We start from the raw sequence: 22,129 nt of genomic DNA, 5'->3' as shown, positions 1-22,129 counted from the left end.
ATCTATCTATTCTCTCCATACACACACATACATACCATGGTACATCCACCATGATGAACAGACCCATAGGGAGATGTGAGTTCTGGGAGGCTGAAGGAAGGAGCCCTCAGCACAGTCGCTGTCCCTTGATGGACCCAGTGGTCAGAAGCACCTCTAGAAATTTTTGAACCTTTTGAAAATAGGTGAAGACCTCATGCTACTTCATCTGTAAATTCTTTAATCTGTGTCTCCTGAGAACAAGGCCATTTCTGTGCCACAACCATAATATCATTACCACCCTCAAGAACTTTAACATTGATATTATCTAATAAACAATCCAAATTCAAAATTTCCTAGTTGTGCCAATAATGAACTTTATAGCATTAAAAAAAAATCAGAGTCCTGCAATGATATTCTCCCCACTTCCCAAGAACAGACTATGGGTCGGAAACACAGCACAGGTTGATTGCCAAAAGCAGAAATAATGCAGGCCACATTCAAAATTAGAAATTAATAACGAAGAATAACCACAGACACTCAGCTTGTTTTGCACATGTCAAAACTCTCTAAGTAACTCTTGGGTTAAATGGAAGAATAAAACTGGAGTGCCATTCATTTAGAAATGAGCACACTACACAACAAAAGTTGTGAGGTGGGGCCAAAGCTGTACTCTGAGGAAGAGCTGTAGCTTCAGATGCTAATTCGGAAAAATGCTCACATGAAAGGAGATGAGCAAAACAATTCAAGAGGCTAGAAAAAGAACAATAATGTAAGCACACTAAAATTTGAAAGAAAGCATGGATAGATTTTTTTTAAAGGAAAGTACTTTTACTTTTTAAAAATTTATTTATTTTTGGCTGCATTGGGTATTCGTTGCTGCGCATAGATTTTCTTTAGCTGCGGCGAGCGGGAGGTACTCTTTGCCTTGCGATGCACGGGCTTCTCATGCAATGGCTTCTCTTGTTGTGGAGCACAGGCTCTAGGCACATGGGTTTCCATAGTTGTGGCATGCAGGCTCAGTAGTTGTGGTGCACAGGCTTAGTTACTCCACGGCATGTGGGATCTTCCCGGACCAGGGATCGAACCCCTGTCCCCTGCATTGGCAGGCAGATTCTAAACCACTGAACCACCAGGGAAGTCCTCATGGACAGATTTTAATGAGGAATTTAACAACAACAAAAAAAGTGGGTAGTATAAAGAAGCTGTTCTCTCTGCCTCTCCAACAATAGTATCCTTTTACATTTGTACCTGTGTACTTCGGTGAACACTCCAAGAAGGCAGAATGGCATGGCAGCTGCTTATAGCTGGGTGACACCTGTCAAGTTGCTTTCACTCTCTATGCCTCAGTTTCCACCTAAGTGAAATGAGATATAACAGCGCCTCCCTCAAAGAGTCACTGGGATGATTACGTGTATTGATGTGGATAAAGCGTTTAGTTCGTACCTGGCACCTCGGAGGTGTGACGTATTTGCTATTATCAGTCTTGTCATCAGTTAGAATAGATCTTTCCTCGGGGACTGGCAGGGTCAGAGGGCGTGTTAGATGTTGCTAGACTCCTCCACAGGGAGCTCCGAAAGGCGGTTTCCCAGAGCTTCGCCAACGCACCGCAACCGCGATGTCAGACTCTTTGATCTCCGCCTTCTCAGAGGTGACTAGTGGGATCCCGGTGAGGTTTTTAATTTGCATTGATTTTCTAATGAATTTGGTTAAGCAGTCTTTCAAGGAGACTCTGTGGTTTTCACAGCCGCTTCAGGATTCTCCTGGGGAGATCGTAGTCTTTGATTGGGGAGAGCCTCGCATGGTTGGTGAGGTGGGTTTTGAGACCCAGAGGGACAGCAGCCTCTCCGCGTGGCCCAGCGCGGGAATCAGCATTTCCTTGATCAGCCTCTGGGAAGGGGGTGGGGGGCGGGAGGTGGACGATGCCCTAAACCTCGGATTCTTACTCTACCAACTAGGGACTGAAAATCCTTCTCTAATAAGACTTCTATGAGAATCTAAGAAGGCGATTCACCCCTTCATTCATCCCGTAAGGACAGCTCACAAGTATTGATCGTGTCCTGGGCACCAGGTCCTGTCCAGAGCTTTATAAACGTGTGAACTCCACATCTCGACCCTGTGAGGGCGGTAGTACGATTATGCCCACTGATGAGGAAACTTGAAGCTCAGAGAGGTAAAGTCACTTACCAAAGGTCACACAGCGAGTGAGTGGTAGTCAAGACTTGAGCGGTCTGACTGCACTAATCCATCCATTTACGTTTATTGAGTGCCTGTCAGGTGAAGGGCGTGGTTCTAGTCACTAAAGATAAAAGGTGAAGGAGACAAAGACCCCCCACCTTGGAGGCACAGAAATTCCTTGGGCGGGGCCGACATTCCAGAGGACGGGGCCAACATTACGGGGGGAGGGGCTGACGTTCTCTAGCCTTCAGGGTCCACAGCCTCCACCTCCACGTCGTGCTCTGTCCCTACATAGTACTGACGGAGCACATAGTAGGGATTCAAGCGTTCCTGACAAGAACACAGCCTCTGCCCTCACGCAGCTCACAGCCTAGGAAAGACAGTCCTGAACGGTAGGACCCTACAGAAAGGTATTTACCTCCCAGGCAGGAGGGAGGCAATTACGCGCTCTTAATCACTACCTCTGTTTGTCTCAGCAAGGAGAGAGGAAAGGCGGCGCCCCGAACCTGGCCTGGTTTGAGATGCTCCCAGCCGCGGGGGACAGACAGACTGTCATCAAATGTCGGAAAATAGCTGTCATGAGACGCCTCACCCCCTGACACCTGAAACCCTCCCCCTGCGACTGCAAAGTCATAGGTTCTACTCCTGTTGACTGAGCACCCGCAGGCTTTCAAATTCTCACGCAGCCTTACTGGGGTAGAGACTTACTTACCCAGGGTCCCAGCCGGGGTCAAGGTGTCAGGATCCGGATTCAAACTCAGCACCTTGGATGTCACGGTGAGCTGTGCTTGGATCTCCCGGTCCCCATCCTTGTTTGTGTGGAATAAAATGAAGGGAAGGCAACGTGACAGCCTTACACCCTTGCCTGTGTCATTGTTTCTGGGTCCTCCATGCCTGGGACATGGACTGTAATGAATGATGTGCTGCCCTACACCCCTCAGACTCACGCTGACCAAGACCTGGGTTTCTAGAGTGTTAAATGATTCACTCGAAAGTGGGGACCCTCCCACCACGTGCCTCCCCTGTGGTGGGTGATGCCGGGGACCCCGGAGGAGTAAGACCAGAACCCTGATCTCAAAGACGCTGCAGACTGGTGGCAGAGACGGACACAGACAGTGAGAACCAAGGTGGTCATGGCTGCGACAGAGCAGGTACCAGGTGTGTGGCACCCAGAGCTTTAGGGTGAAGCCGTGGGAGGTGAAATAGAGGGCTCTGATGGGTGACAGTGGAACGCCAGGCTGAGGGGCTGGGTCTTAGTCCGGGGGCACTGGGGAGCCACGGGAGGTGTGTGAGCAGGGGAGGGATAGGGTTAACCCTGGGTGTAGAAAGAATCCTCTGGGGCCCCCGTGGGGGTGGACAGAGACCAGAAGGCGGCTGGGAGGGGGGAGGGGTCCAGGGAAAGAGGAGGAGGCCTGAGTAGGGACCAGGCGGTGGGTATGGAGAAGAGAGAGTGGGACAGACAGGGCTGGAGGGAGTGGAGGGAGGGAGAGGCTGGTAATGGGCTCTAATGTGGGATCCCCTGCTACTCCTTCCGCCTCCCGGTCGTGGGTACTTTGAAGCCCACAGGAACCACAAGATAAGCCTGGCAGAGCGGAGCACTCGCATCCCCTCTTTCCCCACAGCCAGCCCCATCCCTCCCACCACAGCCTGACCCCTCCCTCCATGCCTCTCCTTTGGCCATTCTGGGTCCAGATGCTCCTCTCTCTGAGGCCTGTCCCCAACTTCCTACCGCCTCTTACTGAGGGGGCAAACTCAGCAATTGGGTGCCTGGCCCTCAGAGAGCCTCCAAATGGCTGGTCTATAAAATGGGTGTATTATTTTCCTATGGTTGGCGTAACAAATTCCCACAAACGTAATCCCAAAGGTAGCATCTTCATTTATATATTTATTATTACATTCTGGCCATGCCACGCGGCTTGCGGGATCTTAATTCCCTGACCAGAGATTGAACCCGGGCCATGGCAGTGAAAGCAAGGAGTCCTAACCACTGGACTGCCAGGGAATTGCCCTGCAGGTAGCATCTTCAAATCTCTCTCTGCCTCCCTTTTCCACATATCAGAATCCCTGTATTGTGACTATACTGGGCCCATCTGGAGAATCCAGGCTCCTCTCCCTATTTTAGAGTCATCTGACTAGAAGCCTTAACTCCATCTGAGACATTCATTCCCCTTTGCCATGTAAGGTAACATACCCACGGGTTCCGGAATGAGGACGTGGACATCTTTGGGGCCATTCATCTGCCTACTACAGTGAGCATGGGGTTCCCTACTCACATTTATTCATTCATCTATTCAACAATATTTATTGAGCACCTACTATGTGCCAGGCACTGTTTTAGGATGAAAATCCCTACTCTTATGGAATTCCTTTGTTACAGCATTGGGGTGGGGTGCGGGGAGGGGTGCAGACAGACAATTAAACCATTACAATTTTAAAAACCAATGCATGATCATCAGTGCTATGGAGAGGAAAGCAGGAGGATTAAGGGGAGAGGGAGTGTTGAGGGGTTTAGACACTTGAAAGAGGCAACCGTTAGCAGAGACCTGAGTGATGTGAGGAAGAGGTGTGGGGAAGGGTGCTCCAGGCAGGGGGCACAGCGGGTGCAAAGGCCTAGAGGTGGGGGGAATGGGGGGTGCGGAGGGTGATGGGGAGCCCTTGGGAGGATCCAATATGGCGGTCTGCGATGTGCTCATTATTCACTACCCAATTTGTCCATGGACCCTTGTTCTCCGGCTGAGAAAACTGGAGCTCAGAGATGAGGGATCTGGTCATACGAGGAGGTGGGTTGTCTCTGGACTCCTGGTATAGTGCTCACTCAGTCTGCTCTAGGTCCTGAAGCTCCAGCCATGTCTTTTCTGGAGGACCACCCTGAGGTTTTGCATGTCTTCCTCATCATTGGGTTTTAGCCTCTTCTTCCTCCTGATCCGTCACCAGACCATGAGCTGTGCATGCAAATACGTCCTGAGGTCTCATGTGACCTGGTCCTAAGCTGGGAGATGTTGGGGACACAGATATGAATCAGCCCTCCAGGGGCTCCCAGGCTGGTATAGGAGATAAATAGGGCACAGACAGTTCCAGTCTGGAGGGGATCCGAGGGAGGAAGAGGGACTGTAGAAGGACTAGGCCTGGAAAAGTCAGGGAGGGCTTCCTGGAGGAGGGGGCATTTGCATTGGGAATTAAAGTATGAGTAAAGTTTGCCAGGTAAAGATGGGAATACATTCATTCACTTTACAAACATGTCCTGAGGCATTGTGTGGGTTGGTTGTTCAAGGATGATTCATGCATTTATTCATTCAATACATCTTTGTTGGGACTCCCTTGGCAGTCCAGTGGTTAAGATTTCACCTTCCAATGCAGGGGGTGCAGGTTCAATCCCTGGTCAGGGAGATAAGATCCCACATGCCTCAGGGCCAAAAAACCAAAACATAAAGCAGAAGCAATATTGTAACAAATTCAATAAAAATGGTCCACATCAAAAAAAAATTTTTGTTTAGGCAAAATAATACAATGGTTAAGACTTCAGATTCTGGAGTCGGTCAACCTGGATTCTTTTCTGAGTTGTTTCATTTACTGAATGGCTCATTTATTTAAGTTTGCCTCAGCTTTCCCCCTTGATAAAATGAGGACAGCAATAGTATTGTCCTCACAGGGTTCTTGGAAGAATAAATTAAAATGATGCATGTGAAGGTCATAGCACGTTGCCCCATACGTAGTTGACATTTCATTCCTGCCCTTAGCTTAGCATGAACCTCTCAGAGACCCTACATGCAATGAAGGTGATACCTGACTTAGTCTGGTGGGGTGTGTCATAGTCAGAGAAGGGTTTCTGGGGAGGGTGGCACTCAGTCGGGTTCTGAAGCTTGAGTAGGAGTTTGTTGGCTGGAACAATAGGGTCAAGTCCAGAAAGAGGAAATGGCAAGGAAAAAGGCTGGATGTGTGCATGTGTGCATGAAACCATGTGGCTTGTTCTAGGAACTCCAGAGCAGAAGGAAGGGAAGTGGTGAGCTAGGCAACTGGTGATGTGGGTGGAGCCCCAAAAGCTAGGGCTGCAAATGCCAGGCTGAGGAGCTCAGACCTCATCCTGGGGGCGATGGGAAGACAGCGCCCAAGCAAACAAGCTGATCCTTCGGTTCACAGATGGGGAAACTGAGGCCCATGCTCAGACCCTGTGTGGTGGCCCCTCTGATTTCCAGCTCTCTGATTTCTAGCCAATTGTGAGCCTCCCCATCCTGGGTCCTCCAGCTCCTGCTCAGACACCCTGGAAGACACCTGCCTCCCACCTGCTGGTGGGCTCAGGATAACGAGGAAACGGATTGGGGAAACTGAGGCCCGCAAACAGATCAGGACCCCCGAGTTAACATCCCAGCCTCTGAGGTCACAGATACAGGTGCAAATCCAGGCTTGGTCTCTCTTTTGTCTGCTTTGATTTTGAGCAAGTGAATCTCCTCCTCTGAGCCTCAGTTTCCCCATCTGAAAAGTGGAGCTGTAAGAGTAGCCACCTCGGGACTTCCCTGGCGGTCCAGTGGTTAAGACTCCACGCTCCCGATGCAGGGGGCATGGGTTTGATCCCTGGTCAGGGAACTAAGATCCTGCATGCCACGTGGCATGGCCAAAAAATAATGATAAAAATTAAAAAAAATAAGAGTAGTCACTTCGTGGGGCTTGGCACAGCCAGGATCCTGCAGTCCTTGAAAGATACGGGCTTCCTGAGAGGCTGGAGAATACCAGGGGTGAAGTGCACAAGGCTGGAGCGAGCCTCTAGTTCTGGGAGTGGTTTGATGCGATGATGCATTAAGGACAGGAAAAGGGGGGCAGAGGAGGGTGGGTCAGACCTCCCAGGGTCTCCACCCCAGGCTGAGCCGCGGGGACTTTGGGCAGGGGTACTGGGGAGCCATGGGAGGCCTGTGAGCAGGGGAGGGGTAGGTCTGCTCTGCACTGGATGGGATAACTGGAGGAAGGGAGGGCTGGGAGGGAGGCTGGGCTGAGGGTCCAGCCAGGTGAGGTGAAGGCCTGCACGGGGCCAGGGCGACGGGGACGGAGCGGAGGGGACGGGGCAGAGAGAATCAGAGCGAGACTGTGAGAGGTGAGCGGAAGCAAGGGAGAGAGGACAGCGCCCCAGGTCTGGGTGGACGGGGGGGGGCCGTCCCTGAGATGGAGGACACGGGGAAGTTGGTGGGGGGCGGGGTGTGGGACTTGCTAACGTGGAGGCCTGTGGGTCCCAAAAGCATCATCCAGCCCTTGGAGGACCCTCTGGAGACTTGGCAGCCGTCACCCGCTGGGGCCCTGTGCCCACCGGGGACGACCCTCTTCCTCTACTCCCTGGCCGCCCTCATCTCCTACCTCCTGGTGATCCAAGGGGCAGGGCCCCCCCGCCTCCCCCTTTGTCCGCAGACTGGTTTGGCCACCAGGCCATGGCCGATGCCGCCTTCACTGTTCTCCTGCCCCTGCCCCTCACCTGGACGCTCCCCCGCTGGCCCCTGGGTGGCATCTTCTACCACCTGGACCCCGGCCTCGTCTTCCTGACATTCTACTCCAGTGGCGGCCCGCTGACCCGTGCGGCCGCCGACCGCTGCGCCTCTGCGCTCCAGCCCACCTGGGCACAGAACCATCGCACAGCCTGGAGGGCAGTTTTCTGGGCCGGGGGTTTTGGGCTCCTTCTTCTGGTCCTGGGCACATCAGCCCTGTGAACCCTGAGGGGCCAGGTGAACCGGGCCGACGCTTTTAACAAGACGCCTGTCGGGGAGGCTGCCCAGCCATCTTCATCCTCCAGCCCTGCACTGAGTCAGCGGGCGTTCAGCCTTGGGGTGCACTGGCGGTGCTGAGTGCCTTCCACAGCCTCCTGAAGGCCAGGCTGCAGCTGGCGAGGCTCACAGGGAGGCCCCGGCTGCTGGGGGTGCCACAGCCACGGGGGCCGTGCTGTTTCTCTGCTGGTTTCCCTTCCCCCTGCTGCTTCTGTTGATGCTGGTGGGGATGTGAGAGGACCAGGCGTTCAGGCAGCTCCTGTGCTGGGCGGGTCCTCTGGTGCCGCCAAGTGGGGTAGTCTGAGGGGGGACGGGTGGGGTCTGGCACTGGGGAGGGAGGCCCAGGTGTCCTGCGGGGACCGGGAGGGAAATTCCTGGGGGGCGGGGTTGGGGACATTTAGGGAGAGTGTAGGGGGGGGGTCTCCCACCTTATCAAACTCCAGAGAATGTGAGATGCTGAGAGAGACTGAAATTTAGAGACGGGGACAGGGACCCGGGGTGGGGCGCAGGGGCCCAGAGAATGGGGAAAAAGGATGCAAAGAGAAAGCAGGCCAAGTGAAGGAAGAGATGCAGAGAGGGAGAAACGGGCACCGACGCAGACGTGACAGCATCACACAGACGCGGTGGCAGACGGAGGCCAAGGCAGGGAAGGGACGCGAGAGACAGGTCAGGCTGCCGGGAGGGACCAAGTGGGAGACAAGACAGGAAAAGATACAGAGACAAAGACCCAGGAGGAGGTGGAAAGGAACTAGACTCTGACTGAAGGAGAGGAGAATGAGTGGGGAGAGAGACAGATGGACAGGGAGAGACAGACAGACATACAGACAGACATGGGCCTGGATCTAAAGACACGATTATAGACATGGGCTAGGAACCTGCAGCCAACCGTCCTGGTTATGCCAGGACTTAGCAATACAATATCTGGGCTATGGGGCTTTCGGAGCTAAAACCAGGAAAGTCTCATGCACGCTGGGATGCCGTGGTCCCTGCAGGTGGAACCGAGTAACACAGGACAGTACTTGGCCACCGGATGTTCTGGGTCTCCAGGACACTGGCTATCATTCGTCTTGTCTTGCTGCCTTTTGAAATACGCACGTGCCTCCTAACCATGCCCCCGCCCCTGGAAAAGGATGTTGTTGGTCATCTTTGGTTTTCAAACTCCCAAATGTTTCCCAACTAAAGGTTAATTTTTGCTCCACGTTCTGAGTCGTTTGATGTATCCGTGGCGCTACCTCAGACATGCACTAAGCTCCAAGGGGGAAAATCTATCTCTTCGGTCTTTGGAAAATGCATTATAGCAGATGCCTCTTGACCCCGTCTGCACATCAGGATCTCCGGAGGAGCTTTTAAACTCCAAATCAGTGCCCAGGGCCCATCCCCAGGTGTTGTGGTTTAAGTGGCCTAGGGTAGAGCTGGGCTCTGGGAGTTTCCAAAGCTTGCCAGGAAGTCCCACGGGCAGCGGGCTGAGCCCCACCCATCTCCAAGTGCCTGTGGCTGTGCAAATGCAACCTTGGTAGCTCCCAGGGGGTTGAGAAACCCAGCACTCAAGGGCTGAAAACCCTGGAGGTGGGAGTGGGGAGGAGGGACGCAAAGATCGATTTCTTTGTCAATATTTGTTTGTTTTCCAAACGTTGATAGCCAAGACCCAAGCTGGGGGTCCAGCAGAAGTCAGATTTATTCTGTGCACCCCCTGCCTTAGGCTCCCAGTCACAGCCAAGAAGGGTGGGGAGGAAGTGGCGGGGAGGCGAAGAGAGGCGGGGAGGCTGACTCTGATTGGGAGAGGTTTTTAGGAAGCCTTCCAGGTGGAGCTGACACACAATAGAGGAGGGAAAGGGCACTCCGGGCAGGGAGTACAGCATGTGCAAAGACCCTGGGGTGCGGCTTTTTTTTCTTTAAACCATCTGTGAGTTACATACGTTAAGATATACTACAGAGGGGGCGTAAGAGGTGGGTGCGATTAAAAAAAGAAAAAGACGGGAGGGCGTCAGGTCAAACACAGCTTCCAGGACTTCTCTGGTGGCACAGTTGTTAAGAATCCGCCTGCCAGTGCAGGGGACATGGGTTCGAGCCCCGGTCCGGGAAGATCCCACATGCTGCGGAGCAACTAAGCCTGTGTGCCACAATTACCGAGCCTGCGCTCTAGAGCCCGGGAGCCACAACTACTGAGCCCACGTGCCACAACTACTGAAGCCCGCGCGCCTGGAGCCCGTGCTCTGCAACAAGAGAAGCCACCGCAGTAAGAAGCCCGTGCACCACAATGAAGAGGAACCCCCCGCTTCCAGCAACTAGAGAAAGCCCACAGCCCACGTGCAGCAAAGAAGACACATCGCAGCCAAAAACAAACAAACAAACCCCAAAACACAGCTTCCTATGCCAGGCTGAGGGGCTGGGACTCTTGTCCCAGGGGTGCCGGGGAGCCAAGGGAAGGATAGGTCACCTCTGCTTGTAGAATGACCCCTGTGAAGACTGAAGGAGAGAGATAGGGGGCGCGGCTATGGTCCAGGGAGAGAGGAAGGCCCCTGGGAGAGGGGACTAAGCCTCAAGGACCGCTTACCCGGCTCAGGTCTCGGAATTCTTGTTTTGCGGAAATCGACTTCCCTGCTAGAGCGGGGCTGACCAACTTCTGGCTGGGAACATAGTACAACACCGCCCCTGTGTGGTTATTCTTAGCATTGTAACCAAGGTCTCCTATAAGTAAGACTGTCTTCTAAATCAGGACGCTTAGAAGAGTTAAAGAGGACACTATTACAAATTAAAATTACAGTGAAACTATAAATTCGTTTCTAATTGGAATTTTCTAGGCCTTTCCCAGGAAACCCAGGATGTTCAGTCACCGTACTCAGAAGCTGCCTTTTCAGATCTTGAGGTGAAATGAAATTGTTTGTCTGATGAGAAAAATGGATGAAACTTGACCAAAGGCTGGGGTGTCACCCATGGCATTCCACCTACTGGGGATGGAGACAGGGAGTGGGAAGGAGGCGGCTAGTGAGGGAGCTGGTAACTGACTGTATATCTGGAGGTCTGGACACTTTTATAAGTAAGGGGCATTTACAGTAGGTATTGAAGGCTGAATAGGAGTTTGCTAAGAAAAGAGAAAGATGTGTTGATACAATATAGCAATGAAGACATCACTACAGACCTTTGCAACTTGCAAATTCCATTCGCATCTTTGATCTCAGGCTGTCCTTGCCACGGCCTTCTGGGGCCCACTGGTCCAAGATTTTCACCTTTGTCTGACTGAGAAGAAAACCAAGACTCAGAGAGAAGGAATAAATCTGAAGTACACAGCAGTTTGTGTTGGTACCAGGTGGTGAGTCATCCCTGCTTCTTCTCCTATCTGTGTTTTTGCACTCAAAGTTGGAATGTCCTTCCCCCTCTCTAAACGCTCCTGACAGACTACTCCCCGCTCAAAACACAGCTCAGTCTCTGGGCACCTAGCCTCAAACCTGATAGTCTATCCCCCTAGTCTTCACCTTCCCCAGACCCAGGAGTGCGGGCCTCCTGTCTCTGACCCAGAAGCCTGGCCCTCAGACAGAGTTGGCCCGAGGCTGTGTGCCTGCCGGGGTGGTGGGATAGAGCAGGGTGTGCTGATTCAGTCACATTTATTTGGTCTCAGAGGCCACAGTCACGGTCAGGGCAGAGGCAGGGCTCTTGGATTAGGGGTCCTGTGTCTTCTCATTGCTGAGCCTAAGAGAGGAAAAGAGACAGAGAGATACACGGAAACGTGGGACAGGAAGAGAGGCCCGAGATCTAGCCTGCTACCCCCGCCCTCTTCCCGCTCACCTTGTTGAAGAAGTAGATGGAGGTGAGGATGGTGAATACGGCTATGGCCAGGGTCGCATTCTGGGTGGAGGGGTCAGAGGTCAGGACCCATCCCTTCCCTTCCCTCTCCCCACCACTACCCCGGGCCTCCCTCCCCCTGCCGGACCCCTCGTCACTTCCTGAAAATTCATGGCCAGAGGTCTCAGCCGCAGGGTTGCTTGGCCTCTCTCTCCCTTTCCCGGGCCTGTAAGCCAGAGAGGGAGGTGGGCCAGCAGAGCCTGACAGAGGGTCATCTGGGAGACCAGAATGGTGGCCATGGTGACAAGAGAAGGGCATTCTGGGTAAGGGGACCTTGTGGCAGAGGCTTGGGGGAGAGGGGCATTTGGGTACAGAATGTCACATGGAGTATGTGAACTTGGAAGGGGGACATGTGAGATGGGAGAGTCCAGACCTGCAACCCTGGGCGCCAGAAGTACCTTGGAGAAAAAGAAAAACAAAATGAAAAAGAAGAAAAAAAAAGAAGTATCTTGGAACAGGAAGAGACTGGAAGCCAGAGAGCAGATGAGGCGGCCCAGGCAAAATGTCCTCCAATGGTATCTGTCAGTTGCAAGATTTAGAGACACAGCAGGGGGAGGACCGAGCCTCCCAGAGCCTGGTCACCAGTTTGGGGCGGAAGCAGCAGTTATAACGGTAGGACTCGTGGCAGAGGCAGCAGCCTTCCCGTCTCTGGGCCACGGGGACAGTCATGTGCCCGGGACTCCCATGGCCCTCTGGCGGCCCTTGGCTTTTACTCCACCAGCCCTCCCGGGAGTTTGTAGACCTAAATCTCTTTGGGTCCATCACGCCTTTAGAACTAACTTTGGGGTCACCAGAAACACAGAGGACAGAGGACACCAGTGCAGTCAGCCCGCATTATCCGCGATCCCACCTCTGCCCCGAGCGGCTACAGGTTTGAGTCTGAGGACACGCACGTTCCTTTGTTGATCAAGGGGACAATCCTCTGCTCTCTTGTTTCAGCTCAAACGGAGAGCTGCCCAGAGGCCAGAGACAGGAGGGGGCAGTGCGGGGGAGGGGCTCCTGCTCTGGGGCCAGACGGATGGGTTTGGGTCCCAGCTCTGGCACCTGTGGGTGGGGTGGCCTGGGGCAAATTTTCTAGTTTGTAAAAAACAAAAAGAAAAAAAAAAAAGGATCTACCAGGATGAGTAGTTTTTTGGATTTAAGATTATAATCTACGTGACACACACACACACATTTTCCCTAGAAGCAATGATTCAGTATTTGCTAATCCCGCGTTCCCGGTGACTTTATGCAACATAAATGCTGGACGTGACATGAATCAGCTGTGAAATGATACCTGAGCGCACCAGCCAGAAAACTCCAGAAGGCAAGACACTGAACAGGGCAACTGGCATGGTCTCTCCAAGTCCGTGTCCCCAAAAAAACCAAGGCAAATGGACTTGCTCTATTTAAACAAATCCATAAGGCAAATGGACTTGCTCTATTTAAACAAATCCATAAGAGACATAAGACCAGATTCGATGGGTGATCCTGAACTGGATTCTGGTTTAGATAACTCAGCTGTAAAGGATATTGGGGGAGATATTGGGGACCTCTGAAAGGAGAGTGGGTATTAGATGAGATGAAAGTGTTATTGACATGGAAAGGAGGGGATTGTTCCAAAATTGCATGTGCGATATGATCTCATTTTGGTAAAAAGTACGTATATTTTTTAAACGTGGGGATTTCCCTGGCGGTCCAGTGGTTAAGACTCTGCGCTTCCACTGCAGGGTGCACGGGTTCGATCCCTCGTTGAGGAACTAAGATCCCAGGTGCCACGTGGTGCGGCAGGAAAAAAAAAAAAGAACGTGTGTGTTGAAAAATCTGGAAGGATGCGCTGTCTCAGTGTTGCAGCAGAAAGCGGCAGGCGCAGCTCAAAAAGGTTTAATTGGAAGGAGTTTAATACAGGGCCCATGTTCAGAGTTGGCAGGACAGCGCAGCACTGGGCTTAGGAAACTTGGGGAGCTGCTGCCATCCAGCTGGGTCTGGATTGAGTCCCACCAAAGATCAAGTCCTCACCCCCGGTACCTGTGAATGTGACTTCATTTGGAAATAGGGTTTTTGCAGATGTAAATCAAGTTAAGATCAGGTCATAACTGGTGTCCTTATAAGAAGAGGAGAGACTCAGAGACAGACACACACACAGGCCACACGATGAGAGTCTGGAGGGACGCTTCTATAAGCCAGGGATTGTCAACAACACCGGAAACTGGGGAGAAGCAGGGAGCAGATCCTTCTTCACAGCTCTCAGAAGGGACCGACCCTGCTGGAACCTTGATTTTGGACTTCTGGCCTCCAGAACTGGGAGACGATACATTTCTGACGTCTAAACCAGCCAGTTTGTTACAGCAGCTCTAGCAAACCAATACACACCTCTAGGCATCAAGGGGTGAGACCCATGTCATCAGAACCTCAAGGGACAGGGGGTTCCCCGAAGGAGGCTATACTGCAGCCAGTACCTCTCATCCTAGGAGTTCCTGCTCCCCTCCCTGGCTGGCCCCAAGGGGGATCCAGAGGGCACGGGGGCCAGGATGGAGATGAAGACAGAGGCTTCCTCAAGGGCACAGAGCTGGACAGAGAATGGTGGAAAGTGGATCAGAGGAGTGGGGTGGGCCACCCCTGTATTTACGTGTGTGGTGGGCTGAGTAATAGACCCAAACTGGCCACACCCCAACCCCCAAAACCTGTGAGTATTTCCCTCACCTGGCTTAAGGGACTTTGCAGAGGTGATTACATTAAGGATCTTGAGACGGGACTTGTCTTGGTCTGTTTGAGCTACTATAATAGAACACCATAGACGGGGTGGCTAACAAATAACACAACTATATTTCTCACAGCTCTGGAGGCTGGAAGTCCAAGATCAAGGTGCTGGCAGATTTGGTGTCTGGTAAGAGCCTGCTTTCTTGTTCATAGATGGCCAATTACTCGATGTGTCCTCATGTGGTGGAAGAGACCAGGGAGCTCTCTGGGGTCTCTTTTAAAAGGGCACTAATCCCATTCATGAGGGCTCCGCCCTCATGACCTAATCACCCCAAAGGCCCCACCTCCTCATACCATCACCTTGGAGGTTCGGGTTAAAACATATGAATTTCGGGGTGGGGGACTCAGGAAGTGGGCTGACAAGACATCTTTATTTAAAGTACATTACCATGGGGACTTCCTTGGTGGTCCAGTGGTTAAGACTCTATGCTTCTAATGCAGGGGGTGTGGGTTTGATCCCTGGTCAGGGAACTAAGATCCCATGTGCCATGCAGCCAAAAATAAAATAAAATAAAGAACATTGCCATGGAGCCAGCCTCCAGCATAGCCCCCAGTGAGTCTCACCTCCTGGAGTTCATATCCCATGTAGTCTCCTCCCTCATGGAATAGGGTCAACCTGTGTAAATAGTGGAATATGGTGGAAATGGCAGAGGGTGACTTCTGAGGCTGGGCTATAAAAGACACTGCTATGCCTTGGGTTAGTCACTCTGGGGGAAGCTGGTGGCCATGCTGTGAAGATGCTCAAGCAGCCCTATGGGAGGCCCGTGTGGTGAGGGGGCTGAGGCCTCCTGCCAACAGCCACATCAGTAAGCTTGGAAGTGGCTCTTCCAGTGCCAGTCGAGTTTTCACGTGACTGCAGCCCTGGTGGATATTTGACTACAATCTCATGAGAGACCCTGAGCCAGAATCACCCAGCTAAGCCACCCCCAAATTCCTGGCCCACAAAAGCTGTGAGAGATAATAAATGGCTACTGTCCTAACCCATTAAGTTTTTTGGGTTTTTTTTTGCGGTACGCGGGCCTCTCACTGTTGTGGCCTCTCCCATTGCGGAGCACAGGCTCCGAACGCGCAGGCTCAGCGGCCATGGCCCACGGGCCCAGCTGCTCCGCGGCATGTGGGATCTTCCCAGACCGGGACACGAACCCATGTCCCCTGCATCGGCAGGCGGACTCTCAACCACTGCGCCACCAGGGAAGCCCCCATTAAGTTTTAGAGCGATTTGTTACGCAGCAGTACATAACCAACACTATTTAGTACTTACCCTGAGAAATGCTGTTCTAAGCGCTGAATATATTTGAACTCATTAATCCTGAAAGCAACTCTCCAAGGAACAGACTATGCTTGTCCCCGTTGTATGAATGAGGAAACAGAGAGATGCAGTAACTTGCCCAAAGTCACACAGCTTATATATGGCAAAGCTGGGGTTTGAACCCAGCCTGTCCAAACTCCAGGGTGTACATGTTCAACCTCTGGGCCATGCTGGCTTTGGCCAGCTGTGGGTGGCACTGGAAGAAGTCACCAAGAAGTCCAAGAGAGCCTCAAAGAGCCCCAACATTTAAGGGGTGAGAAAAAGAACAGACGTGCCTGGTGGAGTGGGGAAGGAGGGGAGGGCAGAGTCTAGAATGTGGGGCGGGGCGGGGTTCTCCCTCCATCTGTGCCCACTTTAAGGGCTCCTAGGTTCAAATCCCAACTTTGCCACTTACTAGCTGTGTTCCCTCAGGCAGATTACTTACCCTTGCTGTGCCTTGGTTTCCCCGTCTGCACCATGGAGATGGTGATAATCAGATCAACACTTCTGATTAAATGGGTCAGTCCACGGTGAATCCAAGGCTGACAAAGGCCCTGGGGGATCGGGCTCTGCGGGGAGGCGTGCTGGGACCTGCTCTTCGGGGGGGCGTTGCTGAGGCGGGGGTAATGAGCAGGTGGGGCACAGACAGCGGGCTGAGCTCAGCGTCTGGCTGTGTGGAAATGGCCGGGCCAGGGTTTCGGGGCCACCCTGCTGGACTTCTCCTGCTGCTGCTGCTGCTACCCCAGGCCCTGACAGAGGGACCCCTGGTCTTTGTGGCTGTGGTGAGGTGCCCCACCCCCGCTGCCCGGCCCCTCATGTCCCCCAGGCCAGCCCTGACCTGGTCCCCTCCCCAGGTGTTCCGCCATGGCGACCGGGCCCCGCTGGCCTCCTATCCCACTGACCCGCACAAGGAGGCTGTATCTACCCTGTGGCCACGTGGCCTGGGCCAGCTGACCGGGGTGAGAAGCTGGGGATGGGAGCAAGGGGTGGGGCAGTGTGGAGAGGGGTCCGCTGAGCCTGCTCTGTCCCCAGGAAGGGGTCCGCCAGCAGCTGGAGCTGGGCCGCTTCCTGAGGAGTCGCTACGAGGATTTTCTGAGCCCCGAGTACCGGCGGGAGGAGGTACTGCCTTACTGACCTCCATCTTACCTCCTGACCCTCCACCTCTGACTTCCACTGACTCTAGTGTTTCCCTTGGCCTCCACCTCTGGCCTTTGACCCCCATCAACCTGACCTGCACCTTATGTCTGATCTCTGACCCCTGAACCATCGACTAAACCACGTTGACCTCTGACTCTATCTCAACCTGAGTCACATCTTGACCTCTGACCTCCATCATCTCTGACTTTATTTTCTGTCCTCCACCTCTGTGTTCTGACTCCCCCTGACTCCAACCAGACCCTCTGACCTCTGACTCCGAAACCTGATTGATTCTGTCTTTGACCCTCATTGATTCTACTTGCCCTTCTGACTCCAAACTTTGACCTCTACCCTTCCTCAAATCTGACTTTCCTATACCTTCCTCTGTCTCCTGACAGATCCCCAGTTAGGATCATTCCTCCTGACCCCTGACCTCTGATCCCTGATACACATGTACTGAACTCTGACCCCATGACCTCCAATCTGCCCTCCTCATCTTGACTTCTAACTTCCAGCCTCCAGCGATTCTTATATTCCTTTACTTTTTAAAAATTTATTTATTTAATTTATTTACTTTTGGCTATGTTGGGTCTTTGTTGCTGCGCGCGGGCTTTCTCTAGTTGCGGTGAGCACGGGCTTCTCACTGCGGTGGCTTCTCTTGTTGTGGAGCACGGGCTCTAGGCGCGGACTTCAGTAGTTGTGCCTCGCAGGCTCAGTAGTTGTGGCTTGTAGGCTCAGTAGTTGTGGCGCACGGGGCTAGTTGCTCCGCGGCATGTGGGATCTTCCCGGACCAGGGCTTGAACCCATGTCCCCTGCTTTGGCAGGCGGATTCTTAACCACTGCGCCACCAGGGAAGCCCCTGATATTCCTTTCTGACTTTCATTGACTCAAATGACCCCTTAATCCTCAATGTCCACCCAACTTCTGACCCCCAACCCAACTGCTCCTGACATTGACCTCTGGCCCTTGATCCCAGCTTCCAAAATTGAAGGCCAGCCCCTGAACCCGCCCTGAGTTTTGACCCCCAACACCTGAACTTCGACTCTGAACTTAATCTGAAGCTTTTGGTTTGCTGCTATAGCTGACCTCTGACCCTGACCGTGGTACCCTGGCCTGGCCTCTCCCCACCGCACCCAGGTGTACATTCGCAGCACAGACTTTGACCGGACCCTGGAGAGCGCTCAGGCCAACCTAGCGGGGCTTTTCCCTGAGGCCGCCCCAGGGCGCTCCGAGGCCACCTGGAGGCCGATCCCTGTGCACACGGTGCCCGTCACTGAGGACAAGGTCAGGGGGCTGGACAGGGCCTGGAGGTGGGAGGGATGGAGGGAGACAGGGACCCCAGAGACGGAGAGGGCCAGCGGCTGAGAGAGGAGGCTGGGGGCCTGGATGGGTGGTTCCCGGGAGCCAGAACACCCAGACCTTCCCTGGGGCTGAGCTGTCCTGATGGGGTGAGCCGCCTACCCGACACTGTGCAGCCGGATCTGGGAGAGACGCTGGACCGGAGACAGGGCCCCACAGCCCGACTCCCCCCGCCTGCAGTCGGGCCCCGGTCACGCTGCTGTCCCCGCTGAGCCTCCGTTTTCTCCAGCTGCTGAGGTTCCCTACACGAAGCTGTCCCCGATACCAGGAGCTGCTGAGGGAGGCCACGGAGGCCGCCGAGTACCAGACGGCCCTAGAGGGTTGGACGGTGAGCAGGGCCTGTGTGGTGGGGCAGGATGGGGCGGGGCCGGCGGGGCGGGGCGGGGCTGGCGGGATAGGGCGGGACCTACGATGCAGGGCGGGGCCAGTGGAGCGGGGCGGGGCCGGCAGGACCTCGTGGGACCCGCCGGGCTCGGAGGTCTGTCAGGCTCACCCAGCCCAGTCCGGTGCATCCAGGACTTCTTGACTCACCTGGAGAACTTCACGGGGCTGTCGCTGGTCGGGGAGCCGCTCCGCAGGGCGTGGAAAGTTCTGGACACTCTTATTTGCCAGGTGGGTCCCTGCCTCACCCACCCAGCCAAGTCGTTTATGGCACCTGGGTTCAAATCCCAGCTTTGCCGCTCACTACCTGTGTTCCCGCAGGCAAGTCACTTAAGTGCCTCAGTTTCCCCATCTACACAATGGGGATGGCGACACACGTATCAACACCCCCTGGGTTGCTGTTTAGATCAAAACGGGTTAATTCACGTGATGCCTTAGAACAGCGCCTGGCACACAGCGAGGCCTTTCAATCTGTGTGCTTGCAACTCCAATCCCCCAGTTCCATAAGCGGAAAAGCGCCGGTAACTACGGCTTCGGCGGCAGGAGCTGACCTGAAGCTGCATGACGCTGGTAGTCTTTTCTTACCCCACTTTGCGGGAATGTATGTCTAAGGGGGCTGCCCCAGACCCCACTGGATGTGTTATGAGGTATAAGATATCCTCACCACTGTACCTTTCTAAAATTCCAAACGTCTGATTCTAGAACAGCTCTGGACCCAAGGATTTTGGAGAAGGCCTTCTGGAATGATGGTCATTCCTATGCTTAATTAATAATCGCTATCGCCCACCCCACCAGACCTAGCCCATGAGGGTCGGGAGAGAGGATTGCAGCTGATGGGGGCAACACAGGAGGGCCTAAGGGGGGCACGAAGAGCTAAGGACGTTGCGGTCACTTTGTCCCCTCCCTCTCTCTCCCCAGCAAGCCCACGGTCTCCCCCTCCCATCCTGGGCCTCCCCGGATGTCCTGCAGACACTAGCTCAGATCTCGGCTTTGGATATTGGGGCACACGTGGGCCCACCCGGGGCAGCAGAGAAGGCCCAGCTGTCTGGGGGTGAGGTGTGGAGCTGGGAGGCTGGGAGGCTGGGAGGCTGAGGCGCCTTCCTCTGGGAAGTTCTTAGCACTCTGTCTCGCCCTGTCAGGAATCCTGCTGGATGCCATCCTTGCCAATTTCTCTCGGGTGCAGCACTTAGGGCTGCCCCTCAAGATGGTCATGTATTCGGCTGTGAGTCTTTGGGAAGGGAGGCAGTGCCACGTGGGCACAGGGATGGGAGGGGCACAGGGATGGGAGGGGCACAGGGATGGGAGGGGCACAGGGATGGAACCTCAGCCTGATGCCTTGAGTAACTCCTATCTCCAAACCATATTCTTGGACCATATCACTAGAGGCATGGAATCTGGAAGGAGGGAGGTGATGGTGTTATGGGAAAGAATTCAGTTTTTCTTCAAGGACTGGCTTTTTAACTGAGCTGTCATCATACTTCGTGTCTAGTTAACCAATCTTTATTACGTGACCACCTGTAACTGGTGGGGCTGCCTCCAGGGTGAGCAGGTTTGGGGGGACTGGTTCTAAGGCGTCTGAGGGACATCTGGGAGGCAGAGGGATGCACAAGCTCAGGAGAGAGGAGACATCTGGAGGAGCCCCGAGTCAGCCCTGGATCCGCCTGCAGCACGACAGCACTCTCCTGGCTCTCCAGGCGGCCCTGGGCCTCTATGATGGGCACACACCGCCTTATGCCGCCTGCCTCGGCTTTGAGTTCCGGAGGCGCCTTGGGGACCCGGATGACGACGCAGGGTGAGGAGGGGGTGGTACCCGGGAATGGGCAGGCCAGAACTCTCAGGAGGAGCGATGCGGTGCCAGGTAGAGGGCACGGCCCAGGCACAGGCTCCGAGGGGAATTTACTGGGGACGGAATCGGGAAGGAGTCAGGAGCCCAGTTCTCCACCCAGCTGCTCTCCTCCAGATATCAGGTCAGCAGGAGGGAAGGCAGGGAGGGGCCTGGGTACCACCACCTCCTCTCTCCCTCCAGGAATGTCACCATCTCCCTCTTCTACCGCAACGACTCTGCTGGCTTACCCTTGACCCTCAGCCTCCCCGGGTGCCCGGCGGCCTGCCCCTTAGGCCGCTTCCGCCAGCTGACGGCCCCCGCCCGGCCTCCGGCTCACGGGGTCCCCTGCCATGGCTTCTACGAGCCCGCCGCCCCCGCAGGTGACGGCCCCCGGTGCTGGGGTGGGAGGGGGCGGCTCAGTCTGGAGACTCACCCCCGCCCCCGTTCTCCCCGCAGCCACCGCGGTGCCTCTGCTCGCTGGTGCTGTGGCTGTGCTGGCAGCCCTCAGCACGGGGCTGGGCCTGCTGGCCTGCAGAGCCGGCTGCCTGCGGGCCTGGGGGCGCCCCGTGTGAGCCACGGAACCGGCGCCGTTTCCCCCGCAGCTGACACTGGATCCCAACACAGCTGCTCACCCGCTGCTCTGGCTTCTGTGACTTACTGTGCGTGCCGGGGGACACGGGGAGGGCTCCCAGGCCAAGTCACAAGCTGTCCTATGTGTGTGTGGGCTCAAGCGTGCATGTGTGCTAACGCACGTGCACACACGTGTGGATGTCTGTTCACACATATGCTCCTGCACGGATCTGTGTATACACGTATTCGACGTACACGCACATGCTTACGTGCTCCTTTGCACGTGTGGGTGATACGTGCGCCAGTGTTTATGTGCAGGTTTCTATACACGCCTGGGAACGCGTGGTGTGCGTGCGGGAACCTCTATTTGTAGGTGCAGCACACATGATGTGTGCGAGCCTGCAGGGTGACCTCCTCCCCACCACGGGTCATGCACTGTCAGGGTCCAGCTCACTCAGCCTGGTTTTGGTGCCCGCCTGGTAGTGGGAGAGCTACGGTCAGGGTTCAGGGCCTGGCCGCACAGCCAGCCTGCTGGGGCCAACCTGGAGGCTGACCCTGGGCTAAGCATTCATCTCTGCACCGCCATCTCTGGCACACACAGCTCCCCCATCAGGTTAACTAGCCTCCGGGAGCCAGTGGCGGGAGGGCGCGAGAGCATCCCCTCTGGGCTACCTAGCATAGCATTTGCTATACTTACGATTTGGAGGGGGCGGGATCCCGGGATCCCACCCAAGTACTGTCCAGTATGGTTGCCACTGGCTGCCACGTGGCTGTTTGAATTCACATTGTGTAAGTAAATAAAATGTGAAATTCAGGTCCCAGTCGTACTAGCCAGTCCCAGCACTCATTAGCCACACGTGGCAGGTGGCTGCCCTAACGGGCGGCGCAGGCAGGGAGCTTCCACAGGACAGCCCTGAACGTAAGGAAAGGAAACGCTACCGCACAGCAGGTTCACGTGGTGCTGGTCACAGACCAGGCCGTCCCAGGCCTGTACTTGCGCTGCTGCATTTAGCCCTGCAACCCAGGAGGCGGCTCCGCCCTCTCCACACGCCAAACACCAGGCAACAGTCTGGGGCACCAATGATCCTGTCTGCA

The 22,129-nt window shown here is 54.6% G+C and overlaps 2 protein-coding genes across 2 annotated transcripts; one reads left to right on the top strand and one right to left on the bottom strand.

The window, feature by feature from the left end:
• Positions 1-442: 442 nt before the first annotated feature.
• Positions 443-18,596, bottom strand: SMIM47 (small integral membrane protein 47). The gene is made up of 9 exons (XM_060132535.1): positions 18,361-18,596; positions 17,475-17,711; positions 16,208-16,271; positions 15,039-15,090; positions 11,679-11,738; positions 11,035-11,132; positions 10,450-10,522; positions 2,867-2,963; positions 443-2,524 (listed from the first exon to the last, which is right to left on the bottom strand). The coding sequence occupies exons 4-9, from the start codon at positions 15,057-15,059 to the stop codon at positions 2,475-2,477; spliced, it is 399 nt and encodes a 132-aa protein (XP_059988518.1). The 5' UTR covers positions 15,060-15,090; positions 16,208-16,271; positions 17,475-17,711; positions 18,361-18,596; the 3' UTR covers positions 443-2,474.
• On the top strand, positions 16,443-21,087 carry ACP4 (acid phosphatase 4). The gene is made up of 11 exons (XM_060132527.1): positions 16,443-16,544; positions 16,617-16,721; positions 16,795-16,881; positions 18,037-18,183; positions 18,488-18,586; positions 18,775-18,870; positions 19,558-19,690; positions 19,779-19,861; positions 20,307-20,431; positions 20,666-20,844; positions 20,921-21,087. The coding sequence occupies exons 1-11, from the start codon at positions 16,443-16,445 to the stop codon at positions 21,034-21,036; spliced, it is 1,272 nt and encodes a 423-aa protein (XP_059988510.1). The 3' UTR covers positions 21,037-21,087.
• Positions 21,088-22,129: the final 1,042 nt, after the last annotated feature.

The sequence above is a fragment of the Lagenorhynchus albirostris genome, chromosome 19 (assembly GCF_949774975.1).
Source record: "Lagenorhynchus albirostris chromosome 19, mLagAlb1.1, whole genome shotgun sequence".
NCBI classification, from domain to species: domain Eukaryota; kingdom Metazoa; phylum Chordata; class Mammalia; order Artiodactyla; family Delphinidae; genus Lagenorhynchus; species Lagenorhynchus albirostris.
This window is presented reverse-complemented; position numbering and strand designations above follow the sequence as displayed.

Coding starts and splice junctions, on each gene's coding strand:
- SMIM47 (XM_060132535.1), bottom strand. CDS start 15,059: ATGGGATATGAACTCCAGGAG. Junction 11,739..15,038: donor TGGGATATGAACTCCAGGAG/GTGAGACTCACT, acceptor CCCTCCACCCAG/AATGCGACCCTGGCCATAGC. Junction 2,964..10,449: donor AATTCCGAGACCTGAGCCGG/GTAAGCGGTCCT, acceptor CACACAAACAAG/GATGGGGACCGGGAGATCCA.
- ACP4 (XM_060132527.1), top strand. CDS start 16,443: ATGGCCGGGCCAGGGTTTCGGGGCCACCCTGCTGGACTTCTCCTGCTG. Junction 18,587..18,774: donor CGGCCCTAGAGGGTTGGACG/GTGAGCAGGGCC, acceptor CGGTGCATCCAG/GACTTCTTGACTCACCTGGA. Junction 20,432..20,665: donor GACCCGGATGACGACGCAGG/GTGAGGAGGGGG, acceptor CTCTCCCTCCAG/GAATGTCACCATCTCCCTCT.